General features: G+C 40.5%; 1 protein-coding gene across 2 annotated transcripts in view; it reads left to right on the top strand.

Moving 5' to 3' along the window:
* Window positions 1-12,178, top strand: part of ITGB6 (integrin subunit beta 6) — a 33,290-nt gene that overhangs the window by 13,111 nt on the left and 8,001 nt on the right. For both annotated transcript variants that reach the window (XM_059852938.1, XM_059852937.1), the window contains exons 10-13: window positions 4,323-4,457; window positions 5,067-5,484; window positions 5,939-6,161; window positions 8,647-8,744. In XM_059852938.1, coding sequence (XP_059708921.1) covers window positions 4,323-4,457; window positions 5,067-5,484; window positions 5,939-6,161; window positions 8,647-8,744 — 874 coding nt within the window. The remainder of the gene's footprint in view (window positions 1-4,322; window positions 4,458-5,066; window positions 5,485-5,938; window positions 6,162-8,646; window positions 8,745-12,178) is intronic.

The following is a 12,178-nucleotide window of genomic DNA, read 5'->3' as shown; positions in this document are numbered from 1 at the left end:
CTTTAATATTCAGGTCTCTCAGTTCCACATCTCAACAGGGACTCAAGTCTCTCCCTGTTGGCAGCTGCCACCAGAGCAGACAAACAATTGCTTTGCAGGAATATCTGGGGGGAAAAACGCTATTCTGTGCTTAGTGCTCTTCTCTGCTTTAGCAATTTGATGCTGCCTCTGTGAGTCTGTTCTGAGGTTTTCAAAAAGAGCAATATAGGAGCCAACTGGCCAACTGGGGTCTGTTTAGGTAATGCCAGGACTTGAAAGGGTTTGTACAAAGAAATGCTTTAATTATGTCAGGAAGATAAACACAGCACTGCTCTTCAGAGTTTTGTTTGTAAAATGCATCCTGGGTGCCTAGTTCTTTTCTATCAGAGGAATGTTTTTAGGCAGTTGTACAGATCTTTGCACAGATAAATCAATTTACAAATACGCTGATATTCCATAGATTACTCTGTTCTGTCTCAGCCCATTTTTATTAAAAACCTGCTCTACCAGTTGTCTACAATGACAAACAACCCTTTGCAAATAGTTTCTGTTTCTTTCCTTACTTTTTTTTCTGCTCTTCTTTCTATCACCTGAATAAGATAGTCATCACTGTGCTGAAATTACTTTGGTCTTAGAGATAGGAAAGAAACCAAATTCTTCTGACTCTTAAAAAACCAGTGAAGGCAATACAATTTCTGAATCACAACTTTTTAAAATGAAATGCAAAATACCAGGAGATTCTCCATTTTATTAAAAATTATAAGGAGAGAATTTCATGGTTAATCTTGGGAGTGTACAAATTTTAACAAATAAAGATGAGGAAACTTATGAGCAAAGTTATTGCTAAACTTTGAGTGGCAATAGAATTTCACTTCTGGATTCCAACCTGCTCCTGATCACCTCTGGTTCCTACCAGCATTTCTTCAAGCTGGCAGTCTAATGTATAGACACAAGTTTCTACATTTAATTGCTGAAATACCATTTTGTTGTCAGTAAGTAATGGAAAAAACACACAAAATTTGTCCCAGTGCTATGTCCTGGTGCTTTTGCTGTAACATCAGTTGCCTCACTGGAATATTGAAAATGTGAGGAGTGAATCTGTGTCTCTTCTTCTTAGCATCTGCTTATATTCCTATGGCCTATGATTTTTTCCCTACTCTCCTTTTTGAGTCTGATGATATTTTTGGCTTCTGTTGCCTCCTATGACAAGAAGGGGTTCAGTTCCACTGTCTCAAGGCACATTTTTCTTATTCCTATTTTAACCTACTTCTAGTGCTTTAAATTTTCACTGAGTGCACCTTAGCTCCCGAGTTGTAGGGTTCAGTGAATAACAGCTCTGCATTCACCTTATCTTTGTGTCTTCATAATTTCATTATATTCTCTCACTGAAACACCTTCTACATACCAATCTTCTCTCCAAATTAGAGTCCCGGTCTTTTAAGTCTCTCCTTGGCTGCTTCATCCCCTTGGTAACTTTATCTGACCATCTGTTTACCCTCCCTGACTCTCAAGAGTGTCTCCTAAGATGTGGAGCCCACAAGAGCTTGCAGTGCACAGTGAGGGCACGCTAAGGTTTATACAAAGGCACAGTTATGTCCTCTGCCTTGTCCCCAGCCTCCTGGCTCTGTTGGCCTTTTAGTTGCTTTTTAGCAGCTGCATGCTTTGAGCAGAGCAGGCCCCAGAGTTGGCAGTGGTGACCACGATGCAGCTCCTGAGCTGTTCTGGCTGATCCTGCTCTCGTCTGTTCCACGGGCACGGTTTGGAGGAGCTCTGAGCTCTGTGCTGGCTGCCCTGCAGCAGTGGCAGGGAGGTGACTGCAGGAAGGGTGCTCCTGCCTTTGGGCCATAACTTGTCACAACCTCATCCAGGCACAGCGTGTCTGGACCACGCACCAGACATGGTGCAGAGCTGCACGTACGTTCTTAAAATCCCACATTTCTTTCAAGATGTAAGAAGCGTGCAAGCAGCAACATGTCACACTCAAAATTTCCCAAAGTCCATTTTATTACACTTAACCTTAAAAGTTAACAATCTTATTGTTTTGTGATTGAAAAATCTTCCAAGCAGGAAGCACTAAATACCCTTTTATTTGACAGGAGTAAAGGTATCTGTATTTTTTTCGACTGTGAAGAAGGAAATTACAGGAGACCTACAGCTGAAAATCACATGCAAAACAGAACTAATACTACTTTTGTTAGAAACTTTTCATTATATTCTCAGAAGTGTAATTCTGTGCCTCTGCTTCTTTACTCACAAGAAAAGGAATAAATAACTTTTTGCTCCCTGGGAGTAAAGTTAGGCTAAATCTTTAAACACTTTTAAAGTCTTTTTGAGCGTTTACTTTCTGTGCAAGCACAAGGTTTGCTAATGCCATTCACCATGTGTTGCCATATAAGAGCTTCAGAGAGGAAATAAGCAAGTTAAGAAAGTCTGAGCTGTCAAAATATTTGTTGCAAGGAGTTCTCATGTTCTTTCCAAGTATGGTTTATTTTCTTCTGTAAGCATATTTCTGCCTGCTTTGTTTAGCATTGAATTCTGCACAACTTCATGTTGCAGAGCTGTAGGCTAAAATGCTTTGTGAGAGATAGCAGGCCATTTGATTAAAGTCATTCAAAGAATTTAAAATTTCAGGAAAATTACCCTTTTTCAGTTTTTAATCCCTGCATTTACATAAAAATGAGAACAAAGAAATAATATATTAGAAAGTACAGGTAACACTAGGGCACAAGTATTTACCACTTCTTTGTCTGTTATTCCATTCAGAAAAATTTTTGAACCACAAATGTTTCTCTGTGAATGCCTTAAGCTGCTATTTGCTACTAAATGTCTGCTATTTGTCCTCAAACTATGGCCACACAGCTTAGTAGTTTTAAAGCATCATTATCCTGATGTATATTAGGGTCTAAAAACCTTGAATTTATCACAGTTTGTGTTCACTTTCAGTGCTGTAAGATGAATAATTTGATCTCTCACAACAGCAAGGCACATTCAAATGACCCAGTACAGACTCCAGAATTCAAAGTATTACAATTTGGTATTCAGCAGTATTTAATTTTCTCTCTGTTGCACTCTGCACCTTGTAATTTTGCAGCTAGTAGAGAGGGACTACTGGTGATACATCCTGCAACATAAGCACATGCCCACAGTCCTAGCTTTAGCTAGAGATTGGCTGGTGTGGGTCCTTTTGGGTGAGCCCAGCTATGACAAACAAATTATTATTGACAACTCTGCATTGTTTCAATAGTGACACAAGCACCTACCTCCAAATCAACGGGAAATGGAAATTTGGGCATATTCAAACTTACCAGCATTACAAACTTGATGCCCAGGGCACAATTTTACAACCCTAACACAAATTTCCTAGGAATACAGAACATGTACATAGGACAGGGAGCTGTCTATGCAGGTTTATACCTATTCTATTTTTACTTTGATTTACCCCACCAGACCTTTACTCCATTGAGTCATCCTGCTACCTTGAATAGAATGACTCACTGAAGTAAGGTCAGCAAGTTCTCTGTGCTCTGATTGAAGGGCAGGGGGTATTTTGCAAGCAATTAAACTTCTATGAGCACAAAGTCAAGTCAGTGAGATGTTTTCTCAGCAGTTGCTGAGGTACTTTTGAAAAATTTCCATTTACTGGATCCACAGAATAATGAAGTCATAGGGAATTTCCCCATGGCCTGCGATAGGCTTTGGATTAAGGTTGTGTAAGCAAAGTTGCTATAAAATATTTTAAAGACTTAAAATGTAGATACCTAGTACAAACGATTTCAGAAAGACAGTTTGTGACTCACAAAATGGAAGTTTGATGAACAAATTGATTTAAATAATGGAGATGTTGCTGAATACAGGTTAAAATAACACAAAGAGCTCATGAAGCAGGAATTTCCATTGTGAGAAGATAGGAAGGGAGGGAGCAATATTGACAGAGTTTGGCTAATCAGGAAAAGCCCAGACCTAGCAATGCAATCAGGAATGCAAATCCACTCCTCAGAAAGTCCAGCCCTAAGACCTGCATCAGTCAGCAGAGTTATGAAAGGTGATTTAATAAAACATTGAGTTTTTTCTTCTGGAAGGGCAGGAAACAAGCCCTGTGACAGCAGATATTAAAAAGTGATACCACCATTGCTTCCCACTGAAAGCTGGGTCTGTCAGCATTTGCTTATTTTTGCTCATTCTCCATTTTTCTTGCAATAGAGGATTCTGTAAACAAAGTGCCAAAGCACAAGTGTGCTCCTGTGTAAGTCAGGATAAATTACAGTCCACGTTCCTCAGATGTGGAGCAGTGGCAGCACATGGCACTGTTATCACTCCATTCATCTCACGTTTTTTCCTTGAAGGAGCTGAGGTCTGAGGTTGAATTGGAGATCCTGGGAGAGACGGAAGGGCTCAATCTCTCCTTCACGGCCATCTGTAACAATGGGACCTTTTTTCCACATCAGAGGAAATGCTCTCATGTGAAAGTGGGAGATACAGTAAGTGAAGAACGGGTTCTCCAAAGACATGAACTTCATATAATTTAGGACACCAAGGTAGAGTTTGCTCTTTATTAAACAATCTTCCTCCAGACAAGTCACTAAAAAGCAGGCAGTATCTATGACCCTCTTGCTCTGTCCTGTGCATGCACTTCCTTGTGGTATTCACATGCCCTCTGAACAGAGAGAAGCTGTGAGACAAGCAGAGAAGAAGGAAAACAAATCTTAGCTCGCTTGCTGTGCCTGTGTTGTGCTAAAGTAGAATGCAGAATGGAGATTGTTTACCCAAAGTGAAGATGGTTTGTTCCCTTGGCCTAGCAGGGCCAAGAAGTGTGTGTGCGTGTGTGTGTGGGACTGTCACAGGACAGTCACGAGAGAATCGGAGATGAGTGCAGTTCTGTGCAGTTGTGAGCAAGAGTGAGTGCATGGCAGATTCACTTTAGATACAATGTACATAGTATAGTATAATAAAGTAATTCATTAGCCTTCAGATAAGCTGGAGTTCTCATCCTCATTCTCTCTCCCCTTCCTCGGGGACACCTTGCAACAATACTTCCTGAGCACCCTGCAGAGTTCCCTGTGCTCCCAGCACCCCGTTGTCTCTTCCAGGTCTCTTTCAATGTGAGTGTTAGTCTCTCTTCTTGTGAGAAAACCAGAAGGCTTATCAAGATAAAACCTGTGGGCCTCAGCGACGTGCTGGAGATGGAAATTCATCCCCTCTGCAGCTGCGACTGCCAGGCCAAGGCCGAGAAGCAGAGCCCGAAGTGCAGCCAAGGGAAAGGCTCCCTGGAGTGCGGGGTGTGCGTGTGCAGCCCCGGCTACGTGGGGCCGCGCTGCGAGTGCCACGAGAGCTCGCTCGGTGCCAGCTCCTGCCGGGGCCCGGCCGAGCAGAGCTCCTGCAGCGGGAGAGGCGACTGCTACTGCGGGCAGTGCCTGTGCCACCCGTCCCCCTACGGCAAGGTCTACGGGCCCCGCTGCGAGTGCAACGACTTCTCGTGCGTGCGGCACCGCGGCCTGCAGTGTGCAGGTATGGCGCCTCAGGGCTGCTGGGGTGTCCCCGCTCGGGCCTCTATGGGCTCCCCTCGGCTGGGAGCTTGTGAATTTGTATTTTCATCATATACTCAGTCACCATCAATTCAGTTTAAAGAGTTACTAGTTACGAACGGTCTTTAGACTTAAAATAGTCTCAGCTATGGCATTAGAAATCGGAAGTATTTACAAGTGAGCTCGTGCGCTGCCAGGAGACAAGATCTGCGCGGAGGGCTCCAGTAAAGAGAATGGAGCTGCTTACAGCCAGGATAAGCAAAAATCTGATCCTCTGTCTTAAAACTGAAGGTTCTGGGAGAGAAAGAAAGATGTTAGAAAAAAGAGTTGGAGAGAGCAAAATATTTTCTGTTAAAGTGAATCATATTAGTGATCATCCTTCAGATTCTTTTTGAATTATCACTGACTGATTTGAAGTATAATAAATGTTTTTCCAGGCAATGGTGACTGTGACTGTGGGGAATGCAGGTGCCATAGTGGATGGACTGGTGAATACTGTAATTGCACAACTGATACCAGCACCTGCATGGCTGAAGATGGGACACTATGCAGTGGGAGAGGTGAATGCATCTGTGGGACGTGTGCTTGCACCCATCCAGGGTCTTCAGGCCAAACGTGTGAAAAATGCCCTCTCTGCGGTGACCCTTGCAGTTCCAGATGGTAATGTGGTGGCTTTAAACCTCTGATGTTTATATCATCCAGCTATCTGTTTCCTATACTGCCTCGGCAGTGTGTTTACTGCTGTGTCTGTAAACTGGATTTACAGACCAGAACCCAAGAGCTTCTGTGTCCTTTGAGGTGGGTAGTCACAACTCATACATCAACCATTCATGAGCACTGCTCTCATACAAAAGGACTTGATGTGAAATAATTAAGTCAACTTCAAGCAGCACAGGTAAAACTGCAGTCTCTGGCTGTACAACTAATCAGAATGGTGGCCTTATTTGACACTTATATGTCCTCACAGAAAAAATTGACATTTGTCTTACCATTCTCATACATATGAATGAGTAAGGCCATGTTGTCCATTCAAGCTTCACACATTTCCTAATTCATAGTCCAAATTCAGTTAAGCTTGGCTAAATTAAAAAGGTGTAAGTATAATAAACTGGATAATAATCTGGGAATGAATAAGTGGGTAGCTGTATGTCATGTATAAGTTGATGATAAACTGATTGTAAATGGTGAAATGTCTTCTGTCCGCTGAGCATACTCAATTTATGTAGCTTTCCTGCTGTGATGCAAGGTATTTGTTATGGTGTGTGACAGGAAAAACAACCAAAAATACTCAGGTTGTGAAGATGACCACTCTAAGTACACCATTGTTTGTATTACATGAGCTCTTGTAGGGCTGCAACCCAAATGGAGCAGTTTTCAGCAAAAATTTAATCTAGAAGTTGGATTAGATTTTACAGAACACAGATTATTAATGTCCCTGGCTTTGCTTTCTGAGTGCTGAACAGTTTAGGTTGCATGGCTCATGATGATGTCCTGTCTCCTTATCCAGAGCTGAGACCCATTTCTCTCCAACACTGTATTTTCATACCTGTCACTGCAGTCTACAGTGTATCTGAATGAAAAGCTGTTCTATGAAGTGATTAATTCATTGATCTCTTTCTGTTAGTGCTAAATTTGCCCTAAGAAAACTGAGCCTCTCAGTATGTTCAAAGAGAATTTCTCCATGCAACTGCTCTAAACAAAAAGGACAAGGCTGCTGCTTTGCTCTGCCCAATTTGGCAAAGAATAAGAAATATAAAGTTACATGATAGGCATTACATTAACCCGTTTAAACATGTATATTGTATGCAGTGTTGGATCTTTTCTTTCTGTTTCAGTGTCTTCCCATGCTGAAATGCAGGGCACAAAAAGCCAAGAGAGAGAGAACACTGGGAATACCTGGTGGGGTAACTGAGAGAGCTGAAAGACCAGGTCAGAGGGGGTGGAGATCAATGGCAAGGCAGCTGAGAAAGAGAGTGTAGCATGAGAAACATGGTGAATATGACAAAACCACCACCAATACTGAATTTATCTCCATGAGATAGAGGCTATCCCATTACCCACTTACTTTTACTATTCACCATTTCCAGAGCAAGGGATAAGGTCACCTTCACTCCCTGAAGATAAACTCAGCAGCCTCAGCTTATTCCCATGGATATATGTAACTCAATGCAACAGGAGATAGCCAGGGTTTTTTGTTTTGTTGCAGTTCCCCTTTTTCTTTTTTCTTTTCCTTTTTCCTCTCCTCCTCTCTCCCCTCTTCTCCTCTCCTTTCTTTCCCTTTTTTTTTTTAATGAAGTCAGTCCTTCAGGATGCTTCTCAGAGTCTCAGCCACTCAATTCGGTTGAAGCTATTTGTAAAAAATTAGCAAACACATTTTCCATCAGAAATGTTCATATATGAATTCTGTTTGTTGTTTTATTTTCCATTTGTAAACCCTGGATTTATTAAAGTCCTCATTGAATTTACAGGGAGATTTCTAAAGGAATTGGTATAGATTCTGTTTTTAAATAGTATTTCAGTCATTCCACCACTGAATAAAAATAATTTTCCTGTAAGTTTCGTTAGTATGAATAGGATCTAAGTAATTCCTGAGACAAGCAACCATATTCAAGAGACAACTGTTGAGACACCTGGAAAGTGTTTTAATGCATTATTCAATAGACTTGCAACAAAGGCAAACTCATAGTAGGTGCCTCAGCTTGATCTCTTTGAAGTCAATTTCAGATATTGTTCATCTGATAGGCATTCCTTCAGCTGGTATTTAGTGTGAGAATATTTACTGTTCAGAATATTTTTTTTTTTTTTAATTTTTGAAGAGGAGTGTTACATGTGAGTAATCACATGTCTGATAGACCTACATGAATAATGTTGCCTGGGGTTCTGTCTGGTAGCTAACAAACTGGGAGAGAATAGAGGACAAGACAGAGCTTATCCACAATACCTTTATTCAGGTGGGTTTTTTTCTCCTTTGGTTTTGTTAAGATTATTTTTTGTGGCAGTACCTATCATATTCCTGAGAACTGTATCCATAGCAGAAGACCCTTTATTTAGCTGCTTTTTAAAATGCAGATGCACACATGCTGGCTTTTGTATTGTTGCTTTGTGGCAGGCAGAGATTGATGAGCTGCTGAATTATTTTCCACAGGAGCTGTGTGGAATGTCACTTGGCTGCTGATGACAAGTCACTGGGAGATTGCAGTGAAAAATGCAAATTGGTTGATGCAACTGTCAGCATGGCAAAGGGTTGGTATACTCAATCTTCCTCTCTTGTGTGTGTGTGATTAGCAGGAGGTTCCACTTTCAGTAATTTTATATTTGAAAGTAGCTTTGTTTTTCTGCTGTGGAATTATATTATGGGTCATAAGGGAATTACTGTCTGTCTGTGGCTCTTCTGAGGCAAGAAGGAAATGCAGAACAGGGCTGGTATAACCCTTCCAGGTAATTAACTCATTGGATCATGCCTATTTTCTAAGTAGTTTATGCAGGAAAGTATGGAATTTAATAGATACCAGTCCCTGCAAATCAGTGATAGATGAAAGTTCCTGAGTTTAAGTTATGCCTGTACCATGAGTTCCAGCAGGGCTTCTTCAGCCTTACAAATACAAAACCTGACTCCAGTCCTTAGGCAGATTCTTGGTTACAGCTGGTGGCTAAACACAGTGGCAAAGACATTTCTTGTATTCTGAAAGGCTAAGAACATCTTTCAGCTGTTTGCTTTAATTCAAAAGTGCCCTGCATCAATGGAAATTTCTGGAATGAGAATAATCTTGAGTAAAACAGTACTATCAGGAAAAAACTCAACAAACCCCACCACAATAAAAAATAACCAAAACAAACCTTTAAATCAAAAAGTGCAGGTTTTTGGGTTTTTTTTGGTTTTTTTCCTGTAAAGGAAGGTGCCTGCTCAGCAGGCAGACTGTATTGATTCTAGTGGCAGTTCTAGTCCCAGCCCTATGGCGCAAGCAATTTTTAAGTAAGGCAGGTCATAGGCTAGTTATATCCACATCACAGATGTACCATAAGCATTAAACAAGACAAATGTAAGAATGAAGATGAATCCTCATTCATTCATGTGTGCATGTCTAAGATTTGTATCTGCAAGCTCTTGGAAGCCTATCCAGAGCTGTGTGCATGCAGAAATGTCACTGGTGTACATCCTTCCAGCAAAGTTACACCTTTTGTTTTTGATGGCAATACTTCAGTATATATTTATATATATAAAAATATCTTTACAGGCTTAAAAGACATACAAGCACTTGTATTGTATGTCTTCAGTTAGTAAAGTTTTCAGGTTGCTTTCATAAGATGGAAGATATTTGTAGCTAGGAATATGAAAAACATTATGCTTTTAAATATAATGAATGCTAATCAAGACCAGAAACAGCCTTTTATATGGTTCTGTTCACATACAGAGGTCACAGGAATACGAGCATGCAATATCATCTCTTATTCCTGCATATTTCCTTTTTTTCATGTCCTGTGCTTCCCTGATTAGGACTGTCAGCTACTTCTTTAGATTTAAAATTATTTACAGCAGTCACTGCAACCTTCATGTTCCCATTCAGATACCTGAACAAAACAAAACAAAACAAAAAAAAGAAGCAGCAGCTGTGGCAAACTGTTTCATCTGAAATGCTTGGATAGCCTCATCAAGAAGTCCTGAATGAAAAAAGTAACTTTTAAAACAATAGCTAAAATATAATATGATAAAAACTATTATCTGAACAAAACCCACCAATCTGGAAGTGGCATAAGTATTATACCACATAATATTTAAGACAGATTATTTAGCAATTTCATGGGGTAGTATACTTCTTTCTGGTTTATGTTTTTGTTTCTTTAATACTTCAAGGCTTGTGCGGAAAGAAAAAAGTAAAAGCTTTTGGTTAAATAAAACATTAGCACTTCAAAAATTTTGTTTCTCTTTTGTACATGGATGTTGCAACACAATGACTGGAAGTGTGAAGCAACAAAAAAGCGTGGGCTTTACATTTTCCTGTTTCCTGGGAGTGCCCATTTTAGGCTCTGAGTTGTGCCTTTCACCTCCCTGCTTTGGTTCTGGGTTTACCAGGGGTTTGTTCTCCTGCTCCCCACCAGCAGGTGAGGTGAGCCCACGGATCTGCCAGGCCATGGGGTGTCCAGTAGCTCTGCAGGTCCTGATGGCTCCACATGTCCTGGGCTTATCTTCACAGCAGGCACCAATTTCAAACTTCTATTTTCATTCTCAATTAATACTTGAACATTTAAATTAGACTAATCACCCATTTGCCACATAGGTGTAGGAGGAGCTCTTGTTGCTCTGCTCACTAGCCAAGAGGAACCAAAATTCAAAGGCGTCTCCTGCCAGCACCCCAGCCACAGGGCACCAGGCTGCTCCTGCCACAAGCCCAGCAGGGACAGTTATACTTTCCTTGGAGAACCTGAGTTTTTCCTACCCCATAGTGTCGACACCTCACAAATTCCCAGTGCAGCAGCAAAGTGGGTACTGGAGGCTGAATAATCCTCTATGTCAGCTCTGCTCTGTTATGAGTCAGAGTGAGGTGAACTCTGCTCAAAAAAGGCATTTTGTTGAGCAAAAGGCAAACACGAAAGGGCATAATGACATTTAAATTTATGGTCAACATTTTGGGTGTTGAATCTTTTATGAATGTATCTGCTATGAAACAGTATTTCATGCTTTGAGTCTCCTGCTTGCCACTGTTACCTGATTTCTCCTCCAGTGTGACTCTAGTTATTTCAAATACAATTTAAATTACCAGAATTAGGCTGCAGAAGGGTGTGACGATTCACTGCGGAATGCAGAAGATTACACAGATGTAAATTACAGGATTTTGCCTACGCAGGCAAATTTTTATGCTGATGAACTGCAAATAACATATGCAATGGTCTCTCTTTAGTGATCCCTCATTCTAAAAATAATATCAGAGAAATAAAAATGCTAACCATAAGCTGGATTCTGAATAGCTTGAACTGGCACTTTTGCTTTCATTTCTACATCATTGCACATAATCAGTATGCTGCTCCCCTTGCTTTCAAATTATGACATTAAACAAAAAATTACCATGTAAAAATAACCAATCTATGTGCAGTTACTGCCTTCTAGTTGATATTTGGTATATGCTTGCAAGTTTTTCTCCATTTTCAGGATAGCTAACAACTATCCTTTTCCTTTTTTTTCCTCTTGGTAAGCAACTTAGTATTTTGAGTCTGCTTGCTTAAAAGAGTTGGGAAAGTACAAACATTGCAAAACTTTTGTCAGTGTTACTGGAACTGTGACATGCCAACAAGAGCCATAAGTCTGCAGTTCATGGCCTTTCTAACAAAATCAGATCGTGTTAAATCAGCAGGTTTAGGCTGCCTGTCCCCTTGGCAGATAACACAAGGTGCTGCCACCAAGGGCCAGCACAGGTTAAATACAAGGCTCAAATCAAAATCCAACCAGCTAGGGTTCTCTTTTTATAACAAGCAGAGAAAAGGAGTGGAGGGTAGTCAATAGTTCCATCTTTTCTATGGTGTTTAATAGTATTTTCTATAAGATCAAATCTTGTGATAATAACCAATATGGGGAAGAAAAAATAGAGCAAGCATTTTTTAAAATGTAGTGTAGATTTCTTTAAAATGCTCTATTCTTGTCTGATTTCTATTCAATTACTCTTCATATTAAAGCTTGAGGACTT

The sequence above is a fragment of the Haemorhous mexicanus genome, chromosome 8 (assembly GCF_027477595.1).
Source record: "Haemorhous mexicanus isolate bHaeMex1 chromosome 8, bHaeMex1.pri, whole genome shotgun sequence".
Taxonomy (NCBI): Eukaryota; Metazoa; Chordata; class Aves; order Passeriformes; family Fringillidae; genus Haemorhous; species Haemorhous mexicanus.
The sequence above is the reverse complement of the archived record's forward strand: the minus strand, read 5'-3'. Positions and strand labels throughout refer to the sequence as shown.